The sequence below is a fragment of the Cotesia glomerata genome, linkage group LG8 (assembly GCF_020080835.1).
Source record: "Cotesia glomerata isolate CgM1 linkage group LG8, MPM_Cglom_v2.3, whole genome shotgun sequence".
NCBI classification, from domain to species: domain Eukaryota; kingdom Metazoa; phylum Arthropoda; class Insecta; order Hymenoptera; family Braconidae; genus Cotesia; species Cotesia glomerata.
In genome coordinates this window covers 841,126-865,089 of record NC_058165.1, presented here as the reverse complement: position 1 = coordinate 865,089, position 23,964 = coordinate 841,126, and the positions used below count along the sequence as shown (strand labels likewise).

Here is a 23,964-nt window from a genome sequence, read left to right as displayed (position 1 = left end):
CTTCTGCATGTTACACTAATTGCTGCCTAACTAACCTTTGATATTTTTTAATAAGCTTTGATTTATCAATTGATGAATTCTTACTAAAGTACCTTTCTGATTTCAGGTGCTAGGACCTTTCCTGCCAGGTCTTTCCCTCCAGATGGTACAACCTTCGCCCAGGTGAGCTTGGGCCAGCACCTGAACAAGGAGATTCCTGCTTACAGCTACTGGAACATGCAGTTCTACCAATCGGAGGCCGCTTACGTAAGGTTTGATTACAGTATTCCAAGAGGAGCTTCTATTGGCGTCTACGCCAGGAGAAATGCGCTGCCTACTCACACCCAGTATGACCTCCTGGAGGTTCTTAGTGGATTCAAGGCTAGAACTACCAGAGCTTCTCATGTAAGTTGATGATTCTGGTCCTAATTGATGATTCTGATCAATGATAATAATGATAATCTCTTTTCTTCCAGCCGTCGATCAAAAAGGAGGTAACCCATTACATGGAACCTGGTCACTGGTTCCTATCATTGTACAATGACGACGGCGACCCCCAAGAAATCTCCTTTATCGCAGTGATCGCCGAAGACATGACCCACAATTGTCCCAACGGATGCAGCGGCAAAGGAGAATGTCTTCTAGGCCACTGCCAGTGCAACCCAGGATTCGGAGGTGAGGACTGCAGCGAGAGTGTATGCCCTGTGCTCTGCAGCCAGCGCGGGGAATACATTAACGGCGAATGTCAATGCAATCCTGGATGGAAAGGCAAGGAGTGCTCTTTGAGGCACGACGAGTGCGAAGTTCCTGATTGTAATGGTCACGGTCACTGTACTAATGGAAAGTGCAACTGCGTTCGTGGGTACAAGGGCAAGTTCTGTGAGGAACCTGATTGTCCTCACCCAACATGTTCAGGTCATGGGTTCTGCGCTGAAGGGACTTGCATCTGCAAGAAAGGCTGGAAGGGAGTCGATTGTAGTCAGATGGACAAGGAAGCTCTGCAGTGTCTTCCAGATTGCAGTGGCCATGGGAACTTTGATTTGGAGACTCAGACGTGTCATTGCGAGCCCATGTGGTCTGGGGATGATTGTTCTAAAGAGCTTTGTGACCTGGACTGTGGTCCTCATGGTCATTGTGTGGATAATGCTTGTGATTGTGTCCCTGGGTGGTCTGGCGAGCTTTGTAATTTGAAGCAATGCGATCCTAGGTGCAATGAGCATGGTCAGTGCAAGAATGGAACCTGTCTTTGCGTTACTGGGTGGAACGGAAGGCACTGCACTATGGAGGGATGTCCGAATTCTTGTTCTGGTCATGGACAGTGCAGGGTCAATGTTGACGCTCAGTGGGAGTGCAGGTGCTATGATGGATGGGATGGTAAAGATTGTGGGGTACTTTTGGAACAGAATTGCAGTGATCAGCGGGATAATGATAAAGGTAAGTTGATGATGATGATGATAATGATGATGACGATGATGATGATAATGATGATGTAAATGATGATGATGATGTGAATGATGATGATGATGATGATAATGGTTAGTAGTGTGATAATGATGATGATGATGGTTAGCAGTGTGATGATGGTTAGCAGTGTGATAATGATGATAATGATAATGATGATGATGATGATGATGATGATGATTGTTAGCAGTGTGATAATGATGATAATTAAGGCCAGGACTCTTGCAGTTGTTTAAATGAGCATTCATATGTTTAAACTCAAATTTAAATAAAGAAAAAACGTCAACTTCCTGGCCCTAATGGTAATGATGATGATGATGATGATGATGGTTAGCAGTGTGAGAGTGATTATTATGATGATGATAATGGTTAGCAGTGTGATAATGATGATAATGATGACAATGATGATGGTTAGCAATGTGATAATGATGATGGTATTGCAGATGGACTAATCGACTGCGCTGATCCTGAATGCTGTGGCAACCACGCTTGCAGAGGCAGCCAATTGTGCGTATCCGCGCCCAAACCCATCGACATCCTCCTAAGAAAGCAGCCACCAGCAATAACAGCGTCGTTCTTCGAGCGAATGAAGTTCCTAATTGACGAAGGCAGCCTCCAAAACTACGCCCGACAAGAAAGCTTCAACGAAAGGTGAGTATCATCAATAAGATTAACCCAAAGACCAAAACCAATAACTGCAATGTTGTGACCCATGTCAATACCATGTGATGTAAATACTAAACCCTGTCCTACCGGGAACAAAGGCATTATTTCTCTCGTTCGGCTTTTATTGTTTCTAATTCAGCCTACTCGGTATAATTTATAAATTTAATTTCTAACCAATCTGTTTTATCCGTGCTGCTAGCGTCTTCTGGAATCACTTCAACACCAGGTAAGACTGTGGTGACCAATTAATTCCTTGCGCGTGAATCGGCGAATTTTTATGTTTGCATGACCATTTTCCTCCTGTGTTGACGTTTTGCAAGCTTTATCATTCTTTTATGCTAGCAGTTAGATCAGTAGTATTATCAATAGTCTGTAATATCACAAACTAATCTAACTTTTCCAATCCACAGTCGATCTGCAGTAGTACGCGGAAGAGTGGTCACTTCAATGGGAACTGGTTTAATGGGAGTCCGAGTTAGTACCAGCACACCTTTAGAAGGCTTCACCTTGACCCGGGATGACGGATGGTTCGATCTTCTGGTCAATGGCGGTGGTGCTGTCACTCTTCAATTTGGCCGTTCGCCATTCAAGCCTCAGACCCACATCGTTTTTGTTCCATGGAATGAGGTAAGTCATTGTCTTGAATCTTTTAAGTCTCTAGAAGCTAGATTTTAACTTAAATTGTTCCAGGTGGTGATAATCGACCGGATTGTAATGAGCACCGTCGATGAAAAGCCTCCAATCCACATCGCGCATGCCTGTGCGGCGCACGACTACGACCAAATGAAGCCCGTAGTCTTGGCAACCTGGAAGCACGGGTTCCAAGGCGCGTGTCCTGAAAAGAGCGCCATTTTGGCAGAGTCCCAAGTAGTCCAAGAAAGTCTTCAAATTCCTGGAACTGGTCTAAACTTAGTCTACCACAGTTCCCGCGCATCTGGTTACTTATCAACAATCCAGCTACAATTAACTCCCGAGAGCATCCCACCGACTCTAAACCTGATCCACCTGCGCATCACCATCGAAGGAATCCTCTTCGAAAAGACCTTTGAAGCGGATCCAGTGATAAAGTTTACCTACGCTTGGAACCGCTTGAACGTCTACCGTCAAAGAGTCTACGGTGTGACGACAGCCATGGTCAAGGTTGGTTATGAATATGCTGATTGCAAGGACATCATCTGGGACGTTCAAACCACCAAGTTGAGCGGGCATGATATGTCTATCTCAGAAGTGGGAGGCTGGAACCTGGACATCCACCACCGCTACAACTTCCACGAGGGAATCTTGCAGAAAGGTGACGGCAGCAATATTTACCTCAAGCACAAGCCAAGAGTCATCCTTACTGCCATGGGCGATGGACACCAGCGTCCTTTAGACTGCTTTGACTGTGACGGCCAGGCTTCTAAGCAACGACTTCTAGCTCCAGTAGCTTTAGCAGCTTCTCCAGATGGCGCTATCTTCGTTGGAGATTTTAACCTGATCCGCAAGATCCTGGTCGATGGAACTGTGAAGACTGTCGTGAGACTCAACGCTACCAGGGTGTCTTACAGGTACCACATAGCTTTGAGCCCCCTGGATGGTGTCTTGTACATCTCAGACCCAGAATCGCACCAGATCATCCGCGTCAGGGATGTTAATGACTACACAGACCCGGACCACAACTGGGAGACTGTTGTAGGATCAGGAGAACGTTGCTTACCTGGAGACGAAGCTCATTGTGGTGACGGAGCGCTTGCTAGAGACGCTAAGCTAGCTTACCCCAAAGGCGTCGCAGTTTCAGCGGACAATGTCCTGTACTTTGCTGATGGCACCAACATCAGGATGGTTGACCGGGACGGAATCATCACCACTGTCATCGGCAACCACATGCACAAGTCCCACTGGAAGCCTATTCCCTGCGAAGGTACCTTGAACGTCGAAGAGGTGCATCTTCGTTGGCCGACTGAGCTTGCTATCAACCCCCTGGACAACAGTTTACACATAATCGACGACCACATGGTCCTCCAATTGGCTCCTGATGGCCGCGTCAAGGTAGTAGCAGGCAGACCCTTGCACTGTGCTAGCGCCTCTACTTCAGACACTGAACTAGCGACTCATGCCACTCTGGTGATGCCTCAGTCCATAGCTTTTGGACCTTCTGGGAGTTTGTACATCGCCGAAAGCGACTCCCAAAGGATCAACCGGATCAGAGTCATTCTGACTGACGGGAAGATCGGTCCTTTCGCTGGAGCCGAGTCCAAGTGCAATTGTCTTGAGCGTGGCTGTGATTGCTTCGAAGCTGACCACTATTTAGCTTCTACGTCCAAATTCAATACCATTTCTGCTGTGGCAGTTTCTCCTGATGGAGTCGTCCACATTGGAGATCAAGCTAACTATCGGATCAGGTCTGTGATGGCTAGCATTCCTGATGCTTCAGGAGCTAGGGAGTATGAGATCTACTCGCCAGATACGCAAGAAATCTACGTGTTTAACAGATTCGGGCAGCATATCTCCACCAAGAATATTCTAACTGGAGAAACTTTTTATGTCTTCACTTACAACGTCAACACCAGCAATGGAAAGCTGAGCACAGTCACTGATGCTAGTGGCAACAAGGTCTTCTTGTTGAGAGATTACAGCAGCCAGGTTAACTCTATTGAGAACACAAAGGGCCAGAAGTGCAGGTTGAGGATGTCCAGGATGAAGATGCTCCATGAGCTCAGCACTCCGGATAATTACAACGTCACCTTTGACTACCATGGATCTTCTGGGCTGCTCAAAACTAAATTAGACAGCACCGGTAGGAGCTACGTTTACAACTACGACGAATTTGGAAGATTAACTAGCTCAGTGACGCCAACTGGAAAAGTTATTGATCTTACCTTTGATCTAAGTGTCAAGGGCGCTACGGTTAAAATCGGGCAGAACAATCGCAAGCCAGTGTCCATGCTGATCAAGGGGTCCAGTGTTCTGACCAAAGTTGGAGAAGCTGAAGGAAGAACTACCGTCGCTGGAGATGGTTCTGTGGGTAAGGTTACTTCCTGGGGGCACACTGTCAGCACAGATACGCTTCCTTATGCTATCCTAGCGGAAATTGAACCGCTATTAGGAGAAAGCTACCCTGTACCAGCAAAACAAAGGACTGAGATTGCCGGAGATCTAGCCAATAGATTCGAGTGGAGATACTATTTAAGAAAAGTCCAGGGCAAAAGGGGCAATTCTAAAGCTGTGGCACAAGTTGGCAAGAAATTACGAGTCAACGGTGATGTTCTTTTGTCGTTAGAGTACGACCGTGATAGCAATACAGTCGCAGTTTTTATAGACGATCGTGTGGAGCTGCTTAATGTTACCTACGACCGGAACGCTCAGCCACTGAAGTGGCTACCCAGGAACGGAATCTTCTCAGGAGTTGACCTTGAGTATGACCGGTTCAGTAGATTGACTCGATGGACCTGGGGAGACATCAGCGAGAGCTACGGATTCGATCGAGCTGGACGGCTGTTTGAAATCAAGTACTCAGACGGCACCGCGATGGTCTACGCTTTTAAGGATATGTTCAGCAGCCTTCCGCTAAAGGTAACAACGCCACGAGGAAGCGACTATCTGCTTCAGTATGATGAAGCTGGAGCACTTCAATCCTTAACGACACCCAGAGGACATATCCATGCATTCTCCTTGCAAACATCTCTTGGATTCTATAAGTACCAGTATTACTCTCCAATGAATAGGCATCCTTACGAAATCCTGTATAATGATGATGGTCAGATTCTGGCGAAGATTCTGCCACATCAAAGCGGCAAGGTCGCTTACGTCTACGACCATGCTGGAAAATTGGAGACTACTTTAGCAGGATTGTCGTCGATTCACTACACCTATCAGGAAACTACTTCCCTAGTCAGGAGCATTGATATCAACGAGCCTAACTTTGAAATGCGAGTAGAGTACAAGTACCACGCGGGAATTGTCAAGGATGAGAAGATCAAGTTTGGCAGCAAAAGTGGCATGGACAACGCGCATTATAGATACCAGTATGACGGAAATGCTAGGATTTCGGGAATTGAAGTTGATATCAACGGAAAACAGCTGCCTCAATTGAGGTTGAAGTACAACCAGAACTTGGGAGTGCTAGAAGGAGTTGGAGATCTGAGGATTTACCGCAATACCTTCAATAGATCCGTGATGCAAGATGCTAGCAAGCAATTCTTCACTGTGACGGATTATGATGACCGTGGAAGAACCAAGAGTGTGGTGATGAACATCAGATCTTTGGATGTCTTCAGGATGGAGCTGGAGTATGATAATAGGAATAGGATAAAGATGCGTAAGCTTACAATTGGAAAGGATTCTATGGATAAAAAAGAGTGGTCCAGGATGGACAAGATCACTTACAATGCTGATGGTCATGTTCTTGAAGTGGCAGACACTGACAACAATTGGCAGTATGCTTACGATGAAAATGGCAACGTCGTTGGTGTTACGGAGCACAATGAAAAGATAACTCTTGGGTATGACAGTGGTGACCGGGTTGTCCAGTATGGAGATGTTGAATTCAATTCTTATGACAGCCGTGGGTTTGTTGTGATTCGCGGAGAGCACAAATATAGGTATAATTCTCGAGGTCAGCTGATTCACGCTTCAGAGCACAAGAAGTTCCAGATTTGGTATTACTATGATGACCAGGGTAGACTAGTGTCCTGGAACGACGACCGGGAGAATATTACCCAATTCTTCTATGCCAATCCCAAAACTCCTGAATTGATCACACATGTCCACTTTCCCAAGACTCAGAAAACCTTCAGGTTCCTTTACGATGCCCGAAATTTCTTGACAACTGTCGAAACATCAGAGCAAAGATTCTACGTTGCTTCTGACCAAAATGGATCACCATTGGCGCTGTTTGACACCAATGGGAATCTAATTAAGGAAATGCGAAGAACTCCTTTTGGAAAGATTATTAAGGATACTAATCCTGACTTTTACTTACCGATAGACTTCCACTCAGGATTGCTGGACCCGGTGACTAAATTAGTCTACTTAAACAAGCGGCTGTACGATCCAACAGTTGGGCAGTGGATGACACCAGCTTGGGAGCAGATGGTCAACCAATTGACCACTCCAACGGATGTCTTTATCTACCGATTCAGGAATAATGATCCAATCAACTCCAAATTGTCTGTGGATTACATGACAGATCTAGCCAGCTGGTTGAAGCTCTACGGCTATGACATCCCTTCGATGCTAGGATCTGAGTACACCAAACAGATGATAAACCAGCCGTCAGCTACGATAACCTCGCCGCAGCTGACTCCTGACTTTGGAGTGATGTCCGGGTTGCAGTGTATCGTCAACCGGGTCCATGATAAATTCTCCGATCTAGACTTCGTGCCCAAACCTTTGCTGAAATTAGAACCCAAGACCCGGAACCTGCTCCCGCGTGTTGCTCATAGGCGAGCTGTCTTTGGCGAAGGGATCCTGGTGTCTAGAGTAGGAGGCCGTGCTTTAGTAAGCGTGGTTGATGGTGTTAACAGTGTGGTTCAAGATGTCGTCACCAGTGTCTTCAATAATTCTTACTTCTTGCCGCTGCATTTCAGCGTTCATGACCAGGATGTCTTTTACTTCGTCAAGGACAACGCACTGAAGATGAGGGACGACATGGAGGAGTTAAGGAGGCTCGGAGGAATGTTCAATGTGTCGACTCATGAGACTACTGAGCACGGAGCTGGAACCTGGAAGGAATTGAGGCTTCACAATCCTGATGCTGCTGTCGTGATCAAGTATGGCGCTGATCCTGAGCAGGAGCGCCACAGAATCTTGAAGCACGCCCACAAGAGGGCGGTTGAACGGGCCTGGGAGATCGAGAAGCAGCTGGTTGGTGCTGGGTTCCAGGGCAGAGGTGATTGGTCCAAGGAGGAAAAGGATCAGCTGCTCACTAGAGGTAGTGTTGATGGCTACGAGGGCGTTGACATCCACAGTGTTCACAGGTATCCTCAGCTGGCTGATGATCCGGGAAATGTCGCGTTTACTAGAGACACTAAGAGGAAGCGCCGTAAGAGTGGGAACAGGAGGGCCAGGTTCCTTAGGCATGACACGTGATCATGGTGCCATGATTATGATGATGATGATCAGTGATTTGTATATGGAAGTGTCAAAATTAAGCTAGTCCGCTTAGTAAAATAATTATTTTGTAGGTGTTATATATTAAGTATGTTAATGAGGGGAGTGTATGGTCACTATGGAGGGGATAAGGCTGTAAAGTGGGGGGGGGGATAAAAGTGGTGGAATAATATATCCGGACAATGGCGTCTTAGCATCACACAGGGTCTAAAAGACAAATATTTAATAAAAAAATAATTCACTAAAAGAATGTTCATTGTCCACCTTCGTCCAAAACAAAGATTGTTGGTACACTAAACTTATAGATGGCTAAGCCAATATTTTTACGAGCAAATAATTACTTATTATTTTGTAAATATCTAATTGTAGATAGTATTAATTAATTAATCGGCTTTTTTATATATTTAAAAATTTTTTTTTTTATAAATTTTTTTAACTGTATATAATAAAATATATTACATGTAATTTTATTTTTTTTTTGTTGCGACAAAAATCCAAGGAAATCCGCAGAACAGCCGCAGAGCCGTGCGGCTGTTCTGCGGATTTTGGGGAATATTTGCGGAGCAACAAGTAATACTTACTAAAAAAAAAAAAACAATACATAATCACCACATACGTAACCTAATATTATGATTATATTGTAAGAAATCAGCGACTGCCAACGTTGTAAAAAATTTAACGATTTTATAATTGGAAATAAAAAAATTCTTTGAAGCCCATTGTAAATATCGCAGGAGAGAGAAAAAGCTTACATGATATTCTAGCTTTGTACTCACTAGGAACATGTTAAGTTATAGAAGTGTATCTCACTAGATGTCGCCACTGGTCAGGGTGGAAAATGTAAATACGCTCCTGTGGCGGCGAATTTGAAATAAATAATATTATAAAAAAAAAAGAGTAGATTTATGGAAAAATAAGCAATACGCATAGACCTATCGCGATTTATGTCTGAGTGCCTGTGTTGTGGGTAATGTGCTTTGTAAATAATCGTACGGTAGACAAAAAGGACACATGAAAGTAGGGTAGGGGGTTGAGGGTGAAATGTACATATAAGTGTGTGTGTATATATGTCACCGATAATTAATCTGTTGTAAAGTATAATATTTTTTTTTATGTTTTGTGTAAGACTAACTGTGTAAGACTATGTATATCCGGTATTAGAATACGTATTCTATTGACGCTATCTAATAAAATATATGACAAATATTCGGACGTTGTATTTATCCTTGCCTTTAGATAGTAAGAAGCTTTTTTTGTTAGTTTTATGGGATTTTTTTGGGTAAAAAAATTTTTTTTTGAAAAACAAATAAATGTACCTTTTAGAATATTAAATTCTGCGTGAAATAATATATAATAATAATAAATTTGAATGATGCAAGTAGCTGTGCGAAGCCTTCAAACATTTTTTTTGGGGAATTTTTAAGAATTAGCTACTTTTTTATCTAAATCGGGATTTTTTTTGGGAAAAAAATTTTTTTTTGAAAAACAAATAAATGCAACTTCTAGAAGATTGAATTCTGCGCGAAATGATATATATTGATGGTAAGTTTGAGTTACGCAAGTAGTTGTGCGAAGCCTTTGAAAATTTTTTTCGGCGAATTTTTAAGAATTCGCGATTTATTTGCATTAAATTGGGATTTTTTTTGGAAAAAAAATTTTTTTTTGTAAAATCAATGAATGTATCTTGTCGAGGATTAAATTCTGCGTCCAATGATATATAATAATAATAAGTTTGAATGATGCAAGTAGTTGTGCGAAGCCTTTAAAAATTTTTTTCGGTGAATTTTTAAGAATTCACGATTTTTTTTTTTATTAAATTAGGATTTTTTCAGGTAAAAAAATTTTTTTTTCAAAATCTGATGAATGAACTTTGTAAAAGATTAAATTTTAAGTAGAATGATATATAATAATAATAAATTTAAGTAATAAAACTATTTTTAAAACTCAATCAAAAATAATTTTTGGTTAATTTTGATAAATTTACGATTTTTTCACATTAAATTACGATTTTTTTGGGTAAAAAATTTTTTTTTTCAAAATTAAATGTTTATACCTTGCAGAGATAACACATCTTTCTCCCATCCATCGATAATAACTTCCATAGCTCCATCTGTAGGTAAGTCAGACAGATTATCTTCCGTCAATCTGCACCATTCTCTTTTACCGACTGAAAATTATAAACTCTTCTCATAGATGACCTTGGCGTCGACTTCAGTGTATAGATCTTTCATCTGCATCGCCTAAAAAAATTGTTTGATACAAAAAATAATCAAAATTTGAACCCTTAGAATTAAAAAATCAGAAAATTTACAATTAAAGAGAAAAAAAAAGATGCAATGATACCTCAAGCGGCTCGAGTTTTTCCGAGTTGTTAGTTAAGTGCAGCAATGTTCGTAGCTTGAAGCCGAGATGAGCCGACTCGGAGGTGGTTGAGACCGTTATTTGGCCCCGCAACTCAATAGCCAGCTACAAGCGGGATAGGGAGCGATGTCCGGACGCAGCCAACCAACTGTTTGAGTTTTAGATTATTATTATCATTATCGTCATCATCATTATTGTTCCTTCCAACCGCGGGCCATTATCCAACATTCCCTCTCCCCTTCAGCGCTCCTTCCGCTAGTAAGCCTCCTAATCCAAGCCACCTGCTTATAACCTTGACTTTTCAAAATTTTCCAGATACCACTCACATTAAATCCTCACGTATCTTCCAAAATACTAGAATTTTTTCAAAAATAAACTCATTATAAGCTTGTATTCATCAAGCCCTTTCATTTGAGTACCCACATGATTTTTTTGCCAAAGTGATCTATAGATCAATGTATTCGACAAGACCTTTCATTTGAGTACCCACATGATTTTTTTCGCCGAGATGATCTATAGATCATTGTACTCGGCAAGACCTTTCATTTGAGTACCCACATGAATTTTTTCGTCAAAGTGATCTATATCTATAGATCATTAATGATCTATAGATCATTGACCCAAAAGACAAGTAGGGCTTGCGGGTACTCATTTTGAAGGTCTTCTACTACGGAATTTACTCAAGGGGTTATTTTTGGAGTAATATTCACCGACGCGGATATATAGGTGATTTTTACGAGACAAGTTTTGGAAATCGGACGGCATTGACCGGTTGATTTATTCAGGACTCGGACAGACTAGGTTTTGTTGTTTTTTTTTGATAATAGACTGGATTTATGGCCTTTGTGTTTTTAAAGGTTATTTCGGGGCAATGATCTACAAGGCTAAGGCTCTTTTGCTTTTAGGCAGTGGTCGTGTTGAGGATAAGGATTTACCCAATATTTAAGATGCTAATATTTCGATTCGGGGAAGAAAAACTACGGGAAGTTTGTAGGTCACATGATTTATGAGCTACTAGTTGCTTTTTGTTGCATAAGAATGTAATTTTTCGGAGCACTGCTGTTTGGAAAAATTTTCTTTGTCGAGAAATTTACGGAGAATTTATTCCTCTATAAGGTACAACCATGATTTTTTGAAAAAAAAAAGTTTTTCCATTAAATAGATCACGATTTAGTGCGATAAAAATTTTTTAGTACAAAAGAATCCTAATTTAAGGTGAAAGACACTATTTTTTCGTCAAATTCCTGCAATTTAACTTTAAAAGGGATTTTGGAAACTAATATTTTTCAAAATATATTGTTATTATACATCATTTTACTCAGAATTCAACAACCTAAAAGATAGTCCTATAAGTTTTGGAAAAAAAAATTTTTTAGTACAAAAAAATCTTAATTTAAGATAAAAAACACCATTTTTTCGTTAAATTCCTTAAATTTAACTTAAAAAAGGATTTTAAAAACTAATATTTCTCAAAATATATTGTTATTATACATCATTTTACTCAGAATTTAACCATCTATAAAATTTTGCCATTAGTTTTTAGAAAAAAAATTTTTTAGTGTAAAAAAATCCTACTTTTCCGTAGCGTCGTGTAACCAGCGTTGAATAAAAAGTAGATCTACATCTTGGATTGGCCGTAGAATTGCGTAAGACTGTTAAATTGTCAAAGTTTCAGCCCCAGAATCTGTAAGACAGTTAAATTTCAATATAATGGATTCAAACAAAGCATCTAATAAAGGAATCGATGCACTATCTCATGCGTATAATTTACGATAACGAAAGTAGGATCACCATCACACAATTTTCACTCTCTGTGTTTTCGATTATGTAAGCGAGGTTCTGCCGCTTGTTCGTTCATTTATATATATATATATATATATATATATATATATATATATATATATATATATATATATATATATATTTATATATATATTTATACATGTATATACAAGAGCTCTCAGTTTACGGTTAATAAAACAGTTACGTTTGCCTACTTATAAAGTCTATCTCAGTGGTTACGTCGTGAGACGACAGTGTACTCTCTTCTAACATACATTTTCAAAATACATGTATGCACATACATAAATATCAATAACAAATACATTGATCTATTGTGTATCCTCATTTCATTTTTAGATTTTTCTTACTTTTCACGTTTAGATAATACCACTAGCTAAAAGTGACATTTATTTATAATTGGAAATTATGTCCTCTTTTATTTTGTAATTATTTATTTTTTTATTTTTATTTCACTATAAAAAAAAAAAAAAAAAAAAAAAAAAATTAATTTTGCATTTTTAAAACGTGATCTATCGGAACTTACGTTGGTTTTTTTGAAAATGATTAAAATCTTTTTTGTAGAAAATTTAATGCTCTACAATTTTGGATTCATTCATTTTTATTGTATTTCCAATGTTTAGCCAGATATTTTAAAAAATAAAAAAAAATTTCAATTTTTCCGGATTTTTTTATCGGTATTTTTCAAGCGTGATCTTTCGGTACTTAGATCGATTTAAAAAAAAAAATCTTTATTTTTGTAGGAAATTTAATGCTCTACAATTTTGTATTCTTCAATTTTTTTCATATCTCCGATATTTTCGTCACAAATCTCAAAAAACGCCCCAAAACCTAAAAAGTAAATATATTGAGTAATGTTAAAGACAAATATAATAAAACAAGCTGCGAAAAACGGGTCAGATGTGGACTTGCCGACATTGGAGACCAAAATGGCAGCGGCAGTTATGACCTTGCGGGGTGTTGGATTGTGTAAGGCCTCAAGAGCAAGAGCAACACTCGTTCACATAAAGACTCTCCCAGCCAACAAGTATACATTCGTTAGGCCTCTCTCCGAGGTTCCAACGAAACAAAGATGGCCGGCAAGCTGTAGTAAGAGTCCATGTAATCTCTGGTTGAGTACCCGGGAGGTCGTCGGCCTCTTGCGGACGCAAACTCCTGTCCTCTTTCTTCGTCTTAGTCCTCAGCTTCTTGTCTAAGAATATAGAAAATAAGTAGCTATTTAAATTGTTTTAATCTCATTTACTTTTATGCTTTTTTTATCTAAATCGGGATTTTTTTTTGGTAAAGAATTTTTTTTTTTCAAAATATAATGGTTGTACATTGTAGAGAGCTTCGTTACGCATAAAATTATGTATAATAATATCAAATTTGAATGATCTAGCTATTTTTTAGATCATTTGAATCTTTTATTTCTCATATTTGCACCATTTTCGAGTTTTTTGCACTAAATCGAGATTTTTTTGGGCTTAAAATTTTTTTTTCTAAATTTAACTAGTTGTACCCTATAGAGGGCTTCATTACGCGTAAAATGATGTACAATAATAATGATTTTAAATAATCTAGCTATTTTAAAAATTAACTCAAAAATTTTTTTTCATGATTTTTGATGAATTCACGACTTTTTTTGATTAAATCGTGGTCTATTGAGGTTAAAAATTTTTTTTTGAAAAAACCAATAGTATTATCTTGTATAGAACTGAATTTTGAGTAAAATGATCTATAATAATAATAATAATAATTTCGAATGATCTAACTATTTTTAAAACGAATCTCAAAATTTTTTTGCACAAATTTTAAGATATTTCGACTTTTTTGCATTAAATTGTGATCTATTTGGGTTGAAAAATTTTTTTAAGATAAATAAATGTTTGTATCTTGTAGAGGGCTAAATTCTGCGTAAAATTATGTATAATAATAATGATTTTGAATGAATTAGCTATTTTAAAAACTCAAAATTTTTTTTTTCGCAATTTTTGAAGAATTCACGACTTTTTCGATTAAATCGTGATCTATTGGGGTAAAAATTTTTTTTTTTTTTTAAATCAATAGTATTATCTTGTAGAAGGCTAAATTCTGCGTAAAATGACGTATAATAATCATAATTTATTTAAGCGTAATAATTTAAAATATTAAGTTAAAAATAAAAAAGAAACGTAGAGTTGTCCGTCTAAGAATAAATAACTTTAAAAATCCATTTAATCGGTTGATTTTAAAATAAATAGAGATAAAAATACTTACCTGGAGAAGTAGAATACCTCGTCCAGCTAGGAGAGTGAGGGCCACTGTCACTGCCACGGTATGTGAGGTAATATCAGATTCCATCTCGTGTTACTTTTGTATTTATTGTTATACTTTTGTTACGCATGGATTTTACCTATTATTACTGTTTATTCTTGCGCTTAGCTATCAGTGCTTGACTGGAGATTTCAATGCCTGGCTGCAAGGGGAGTAACGAGCAATTATAACAATCATGATTTACCAATTTTTTTTTTATAAAAATTCAGAGTAGGGAAAAAACAATTTTAACATTTTATTTATCAAGAATTTTTGTTAAAATCTTGAAGATTAAAAAAAACTTGCTATTAGAAAAATATTATAAATAATCCGGCTTGTACTTGTGTAAGGGGCATTGAATCCTCGATAATTCAACGCATCAGGTTTTATTCTTCTCTCCCCTCTTCGGGTTAAATGACCATGACTCGAGAAAATTCCCCAGGAATTCAAAGCAACGATAATAATAAAAAAAAAACCTGTTGTCGAGATTATATTTTCTTGACCTCATTTTACAGGTCCTGGATTTTTATTTTAAAACCCGACACCGTGACTTTTTAGGATTCCGAGCATTTTATTTATTTCGACACTTGATTTATGATAACAAGTATACAAAGGCGTCATTTGAGTTTAGGATTTTCAATGGAAATTTTAATCTTTATTGGTTTTTTCTTGATTTCTCTACATTTTTTGTTTTAAATCGGGATTTTTTTTTTGAGAAAAAATTTTTTTTTCCAAATTAATCAATAATTTTTGTAGAAGGCTTTATTCTGCGTAGAATGATGTATAATAACATTGATTTTGATTGGTCTAATTATTTTTAATGAGAAATTACATATTTTTTGGCTGATTTTTGGAGTTTTTCACCTTTTTTGCACTAAATTGGGATTTTTTCAGGTTTAAAAATTTTTTTTTGAACAATAAATGAATAGATCTTATAGAGCATTTAATTATACGTAAAACAATCTATAACAATATTGATTTTGATCAATTTAACTATTTTTAACGCTAAAAGAAAAATTTTTTTCATGAATTTTAAAAATTTGTCGATTTTCTTGGAGTAAATCGTGATCTATTCAACTAAAAAAGTTTTTTTCAAAAAAATGAATGGATGCAACGTGTATGGGATTAAATTCTGCGTAAAATGGTGCATAAAAACATTAATTTAAAATGATCTAACTATTTTTAAAATTAATTTAAAAATAAAGAAGGGTTTTTAAATAAAGTTTCTATGAGAAAAAATCATCTAGTTTAAAAATTCTATAATTTTTCTGTAATAAAAAATCAAACAGGTTACCGAGACTAAAAATAAAAAAAAAAAAATTGTTCATAAATCACCCCAACGCCCATTCTTATCAGCACGAATGAATCTAGCGGGTAAATTTTCCCATGGATTTTCTTATATTTAGACACTTGTCCCTCGGTATATTTATTTATACATACAAAAGAGGTAGAGAAGGCACGAAGTAGAGGTAAAGGTAGTATAGTAGGTAGTACAAGGCATAAAAGAATATAATAATGATTACAAGTTTGAGCGAACGAACATAAGCGAAGCGAAACGAAGCGTACCGAGGCTACGGAAGAATAAGACGGGCACCACGGGAACCACCGTCGCCATACTTGTTTTAGATATAGTTATAGATGTATAGATGTTATTCTTATTATGTGTGTGTAGATCTGTAGTGTGTTTTAAGAATGTTAGGTCATTGACTGGCGGTGCCCGACGATCCGCGAGTGTCCAAGGACACCCAGACACTGCTACAGCTACAGCAACATCTACAGCTACATCTACAGTTCGACTCGTTTTCACTCCGCTACCCTCTGATTTAATCGCTGCGACATTTTAAACCTATTAAACAAGTGATTCCTGAAGAACAAATCCCCATTATAGCGTTTTTTAATTGTTTTTAACTTTAATTGGGATTTTTTTGATCTTAGACTTGAAAAATTCCTTAGATTTTCAACTATTTAAATACAAAATTTTATTTTCTACAACTTTGGTCTCCTATAAAATTTTCGAAAAGTCAATAGATTCCGAGTTAGAGCTCTTTATTTGTAAAAAAGTGGTTTAAAAAATTTTTTTAAATCTAATTAACGATTTTTTCTATCTTAAACTTAAAAATTTCTATAGGTCTTGAACTTTCTTAACAGAAAATTAAATTTTCTACAATTTTGATTTCTTATAAAATTTTGAAAAATTCAATAGTTTCGGAGTTATAGCACTTTTTTTATAAAAAAGTGGTTTTAAAAATTTTTAAAATTTAAAATTAGGATCTTTTGGATCTTAGGCTTGAAAATTCTTATAGATCCATAACTTTCTTGATAGGAAATTGAATTTCCTACAATTTTGATCTTTTATAAAATTTTCAAAAATTCAATAGTTTTGGAGTTATAGTTCTTTTTTTGTAAAAAAATGGTTTTAAAAATTTTTAAAAATTAAAATTAGGATCTTTTGGATCTTAGGCTTGAAAATTCTTATAGATCTTTAATTTTTCTTGTAGGAAATTGAATTTTCTACAATTTTGACCCCTTATAAAATTTTGAAAAATTCAATAGTTTCAGAGTTATAGCACTTTTTTTTATAAAAAAGTGGTTTTAAAAATTTTTAAAAATTAAAATTAGGATCTTTTGGACCTTAGACTTAAAAATTCTTACAGATCCTTAACTTTCTGATAGAAAATTAAATTATCTACAACTTTGATCTCTTACAAAATTTAAATAAACTCAATATTTTTCAAGTTACAGACGTATAAAAAAATAATTTCAAAAAATTCGGATTTTCTTGAATGAAACTGGGATTATTTTTATCTCAGCATTACAAACATCAGAATTTATTCCTGAAGGAGCAACATGAAGCAACAAGTTCACCTGTCTGAACTCCCACGCTCTGTATAAGGCCCAAAATTTGACCTGCTGAAGAAAATAGGCCTTTGTGTTTTTCTCAGCATCATTTATTTGTTATCCAAGGGTACATAGAAACACTATACCACATATATAGGTATCGATATGCATTTAAATTTTATTATGCGGCTTTTGGGAATGTAAGTCGTTGGATAGTACGAAAATGGGCTTTTTTGTGGAACTAAATGTGTACATGATCGAATTACTAGTAGATATATATATATATATATATAGAATTATAAAAAGAGCGGATACTCTCACGACTGTCGGAAGTCTCAACATCTGCATTGATGATCATTTTATTATTATCGAGTTCTGTACATTTTTGGTTAACATTATTATTTATTATTTATTATTGCGGAGGCGATGGTACTTGTGGTTGCGCCCCCTTAATTTAATTGGTAATTCTATGGTGTGTTATGTTTTGTTACGTAACAAATAAGTTCTCCTTTCAACGTATTTTTTGCAATCCCAACCGCAAATTACCAAATTCTTGGCCTTGACACTCTCTTTTCATTTTTTTACCCGGCTTTTTTGTGCAAAAATGGGATTTTTTCGGGGAAAATTCATCTTACTTATAAATATTATGATTTTATCATATAGAGGAATTAATTCGGCGTAAAATGATATATACTAACATTGATTTTTAGTGATCCAACCATTTTTAAAATTAATTTCAAAATTTTTTTGCACAATTTTCAAGATTTTTCGAATTTTTTGCATTGAAATGTGATCTATTCAGGTTTAAAAATTTTTTTTAGGAAAATTAATGGTCTTATCTTGTAGAGAACTTAATTTTGCATAAAATGATATATAATAACATTGATTTTGAGTAATCCAACTCTTTTTAAAATGAATTTCAAAATTTTTTTGCACAATTTTTAAGATTTTTCAAATTTTTTGCATTAAATTTTGATCTATTGAGGTTTAAAAATTTTTTTCACAAAAATGAATGTTTGTATCTTATAAAGGACTCAATTCTGCGTAAAATGACATACCACAATATGTAATTACTCTACACCATATCCGAAAAAATCCTATTTAAAAATTAATTTAACAAGATTTTTTATAGTTTTAATATTTTTATATTTATTTAAAGTTTTTTAATAGCTAAAAATTATTTTCAGGCCTTGTATTTTATAAAATAACTCCACTAAAAAAAGGAATTAAACCCCATAAATTTCAATAAAAATTAAAAAATTTTCCCACCCTCATAAAAAAGGATTTTTTTTCAATAGAATTGAATTTTATCCTTTCTTGTCATACAGGTATAAATAACAAATAGATTTAGAAGAATATAATATACCTGTCGACAGCAACCCTTACGTTTTTTACCGGCCATAAAAAAGGGTTTAAAAAGCCATCAGCCATCAGGGTAGTAAAAAAAATGTAATTGTCGATTGCACAGTTGTCCGATGAAGGATTAACTGCTTTCAACTGAGAATAATAGTAAACTACGGAAGTTTAAATTACTAGTTTTAAAAATATATAACCAACTAGTTATTTTTACACGACCATTTTTATTTGCCATAAATTTTTTTTTCAACGTCCATCAAAGGAAACTTAAAATTTTATATTTTTTTCTTACCAGAAAATGTCATTTAAAAAAAAATTTTGTTATTGATTTAATCCCAATTTTTCGAGAAAAATCTCGTTTTTTTTCAAAATTATCAAAAATTTTGTTTTAACAGCAATTTAAAAATGATCTAGACCATCAAATAGGTCATCATTATCCATAATATTTTGCAAAATTTTATACTCTATAAGATACCATCAATTATTTTCAAGTTATTACAAGTTTTCACTGAAAAAATCCCGATTAAGTATCAAAAACTCAATTTTTTGCAAAATTCTCAAGATTTTCATTTTTAAATCTATTTAAAAATGATCCATAAGATCAAATCTATTGTCATAATACATAATTTTACGCGAAAATTCATACTCTACAAGGTATAATTATTAATTTTCAGTTTAGTACCAGTTTTCACCGAAAAAATCCCGATTTAGTGCAAAAAACTCAATTTTTTGCAAAATTCTCAAGATTTTCATTTTCAAATCGATTTAAAAATGATCTAGAGGATCAAATCTATTATCATGATACATTATTTTATGCAAAAAATTATATTCTACAAGATACCATCAATCATTTTCAATTTAATACAACTTTTCATCGAAAAAATCCCGATTTAGTGCTAAAAACTCAATTTTTTCCAAAATTTTCAAGGTTTTTGTTTCAAAGCCTATTTAAAAATGATCTAGATGATCTAATGGGTCGTTATTATACATCATTCTACGCAGAATTTAATGTTCTATACGATACATTCATACCTTTTAACATATAACTTGATTTAGTTCAAAAAACTCCCAATCTAAGCTAAAAACTCAATTTTTTCCAAAATTTTCAAGTTTTTTGTTTCAAAGTCCATTTAAAAATGATCGAGACCATCAAATGCATTGTTCTTATGCATCATTCTACGCAGAATTAAATGTTCTAGAAAATCCATCTATAATTTTTTGCATATGACATTATTTAGTTCAAAAAATCCCAATCTAATCTAAAAAATCGTCTTTTTCTTAAAAAAATTGTGCAATCTAAAAACCTTGAACCCTGGACAACATAATTCCCTTTAAAAACTTGAAACTCCTACACTAGACTTGTTTATTCTTTACAACTCAACAGTAGAGAAGTCAGCTTGGTGCTTGGAGAACTGGCGTGTAATTTTTGCTCCGAAGACGTAACGGTAAATTGGCGGCCGCTGGCGTCCAATGAACCCACTCGATCCTCGCCACACATCCTCGCATACCGCGATTGCAAAAAAGCAAAAAGACCATTAATATTGTTGGTTAAGAAAAAAAATCAAGACTCTTATGTCGTTTATTAACCAAAAATTCTGAAACATAAAACAGAAAAATAGCATTTAAAATTAAAAGCCGAGGGATTTTGGGGCAAGTGGCGTAACACTATTACGTGATGGCATCCGCAGCAATTAGTATGTACAACACGGGTCTTGGTAAGTCGGACACGTCCAAGTTGAAGGGTTTGATCGTCGTAGACACATATATATTAAATAAATTTTATTATGATCAAGAGATTGAAGATTTTCATTGATTCAACAATTGTCAACAAATAAAATGAGTGATGTTTATTTTTTGTTGTTGGTCTGCCTGACGATTACCGAGAGCTGACGGTGAACCGTTAGGTTACGGGCAAGCAAAAGTGAACAAAGTTGTGTCTCTGGAGCTTGCGGTACCTTAAGAATAAATATATATATACTGTAGCCTCAGTTTAAGTAATCCACTACGTAATATATTGGATAACCTTGGCTTCCTTTTTTCGGTTTTTATTTTAGGGCTACCGTACCACGGATAGTAATCATAGGTAAGTGACACTGCGGGTTTTTATTTTTGCTAAAGATTTAGAGGATTTTTTTTACAAGATTTGGATTATTTTTTTGGAAGGTATTTGAAGAAAATCCTGATTCTAGAACATTAAATTAGGATTTTTTTGGCTAAAAAATTTTTATTTTTTAAAATGAATGAATGTAACTTCTAGAGGATTTGATTCTGTGTAAAATGGTATATGATGAAAATTAATTTAAGCAACGCAAGTAGTTGGACCTTGTGAAAGATTAAATTTTGCGTAAGATGATATATAATAATAATAAGTTTGGATGATGCAAGTAGTTATGCGAAGCCTTCAAAAATTTTTTGGGCGAATTTTTAAGAATTTGCGACTTATTTGAATTAAATCGGGATTTTTTTTGGGAAAAAATGACTTTACCTTGTAGAGAACTAAATTTTGCGTAAAATGGTATATAATAATAATAAGTTTGAGTAATGCAAGTAATTGTGCGAAGCTTTCAAAAAGTTTTTTTTTGTGAATTTTTGAGAATTGAGGATTTTTTTTAATTAAATCAGGATTTTTTCAACTAAAAAGATTTTTTTTCATCAAATGGTTTAATGTATAGTGTACAGGACAAGATTCTGCATAAAATAACACGCTAGACTATTTTTTCCAAGTATCCTTAAAAAAAAAATAGTTATAATAAATTTTCTTCCATGAACTTGAGAGTGCACGTAACCGGTAAGAAAAAATATGTATAATATATGCTGCGTGTATGAATATCCTACAGCCTCCATCTTGAGTTACAGTGAGTATAATAATTGCGCAATAAACTTGAGAAAATTTTCTTACTTTCAGATCTAACAATTGTTGCATGCGAACTTGACAATGGAACGCAGAATAGAATATTATTTTCTCACTAGTTTATTCTTATTTTTTATATTCATGTTTTATTTATGTATAAAGATTATAATTGCGGGTACTGATTAACCGAGCGGGTACCTGCATTCTATACTCTATAGGTTACCCAGGTAAGCGTAATGATAATAAGCTAAATAAATATATAATAATAAAAATATAAAATAATATTATATGAAAAGTTTGTGATTTTACGTGTTTACTTTCAGAGCGACCCGTTATTTTTTAAAACCAAGAGTCGCGGGTGATTCAAGAATCCGGGTATAATGCCCGGCCATTTACGTCACTATATGCGTCATCATTTACCCACTAATTAATATGAGTATCAGGTGATAATTTTTTCAATTTAGGTTACATGCTCCTTTTATGTGATGCCTAAAATCATTTTAATGATACGAATTTATTTTTTTAATATAGTTACGTTAGTGAAAAAAATTTTAAATCTTCATAATTTTATGCAGAATTAGTCTTCTGCAAGATATAACCATTTATTTTTCAAAAAAAAAAATTTTAAACCCAAATAGATCCTAATTTTGTGTAAAAAAAGTCGAAAATTTGCCAAAATTCATGAAAAAAACTATTTATTGAATTTTAAAAATGGTTGCATTACTGAAAATCATTATTATTATACATCATTCTACGCGTAATGAAGTTTTCTATAAGTTACAGTCAATTAAATTTCAAAAAATAATTTTAAACCCAAATAGATCCTAATTTTGTGTAAAAAAAGTCGAAAATTTGCCAAAATTCATGAAAAAAACTATTTATTGAATTTTAAAAATGGTTGCATTACTGAAAATCATTATTATTATACATCACTTTACGCATTATAAAGCCCTCTACAAGGTACAACTAGTCAAAATTCAAAAAAAAAATTTTAAACTCAAATAGATCCCGATTTTATGCAAAAAAGTTGCAAAATCATGAAAAAAATTTTCAATTGGACATTAAAAATAATTAGATAAATAAAAATCAATGTTATTATACATCATTTTACGCAAGATTGAGTACTCTAGGAGATCTATTGATTGATTTTTAAAAAAAAAATTTTTAAACCTCAAAAGATCACGATTTTCCGAAAAAAAATGCATCCCATGTAAAATAATCAAGGTATTCTATTTCATATTCTGAATTCTCACGTATATATTACAAAAAAATTTTTCCACCGCTACGGACTAGAGACTAGACATAATATTAGTAGTAACAACTATTATAAAATAGTATATGTAATGACCGTCAGCGGAACTTTGAGTCCGCAACAGTGGCAGTGAACTCTCTCTGGTTCTTTCTCTTTCTTTGGCTCCCCCCTCTCTCCCTATTTCTATCTCACTCTTACCGCTGATGTCTCTCTCGACTCGTTGTTCTATCTTTTTACAAACACGTTTGTCCGTAAAAGGAAACAGACATGACTTGAATCGGAATTACTACTATATACATTATGTGTGTATATATACGTACATATATGCATTTAATAGCCTAGCGGGCTCGGACGATACAAAAATCCCTTTTTTAGACTTTTTGTTCTTCAAAAATGGACTGGGAATTTCGACCTTGAAAATTTTTATCTCTTGAAGCTAAATCTGAGAAATATAAGAGATAAGAATATTTTAAAGAGCTAATTTGAAGGAAAATACGATTTTTAAAGATTAAATCGGGATTTTTTTAGTGAAAATTAGTATGGAATTAAAAATAAATATTTTTATCGTCTAAAACATGAAATTTCGCGTAGAATAATGTATAATAACAATACTTTCCATGCCATAGATCATTTTTAAATGATTTTTGTTACTAAATTCTCAAAATTTTGACGAAAAATTGATTTTTCGGTACTAAATCGGGATTTTTTCAATCAAAAAAATTTTTTTTTTCAAAATCATGATCAAACCTTCTAGAGAATTCAATTCTGCGTATAATGACGTATAATAATAATGCTTTTGGTGTTATGGATCATTTTTAAATCAATATTTTGCCAAAATTCTTGAAAATTTTGCAAAAAATGGATTTTTGGGTACTAAATCGGGATTTTTTCAACTAAAAAATTTTTTTTTCTAAAAAATCATGATCATACCTCCTAGAACATTGAATTCTGCGTGTAATGATGTATAATAACAATGGTTTTGGTGCTATAGATCATTTTAATATGAATATTTCGCCAAAATTCTTCAAAATTTCGC

The 23,964-nt window shown here is 34.9% G+C and overlaps 1 protein-coding gene across 6 annotated transcripts in view; it reads left to right on the top strand.

Annotated features, from left to right (window-relative positions):
- The window catches only part of LOC123270441 (teneurin-m), a 223,831-nt gene extending 215,232 nt beyond the window's left edge, over positions 1–8,599 (top strand). For 5 of the 6 annotated variants that reach the window (XM_044736476.1, XM_044736470.1, XM_044736474.1 and 2 more), the window contains 6 exons: positions 107–384; positions 456–1,413; positions 1,884–2,091; positions 2,306–2,332; positions 2,517–2,733; positions 2,797–8,599. In XM_044736476.1, the coding sequence (XP_044592411.1) occupies positions 107–384; positions 456–1,413; positions 1,884–2,091; positions 2,306–2,332; positions 2,517–2,733; positions 2,797–8,175 (7,067 nt within the window). In that variant the 3' untranslated portion in view covers positions 8,176–8,599. The remainder of the gene's footprint in view (positions 1–106; positions 385–455; positions 1,414–1,883; positions 2,092–2,305; positions 2,333–2,516; positions 2,734–2,796) is intronic. The other variant, XM_044736471.1, reaches the window with a different exon arrangement.
- Positions 8,600–23,964: the final 15,365 nt, after the last annotated feature.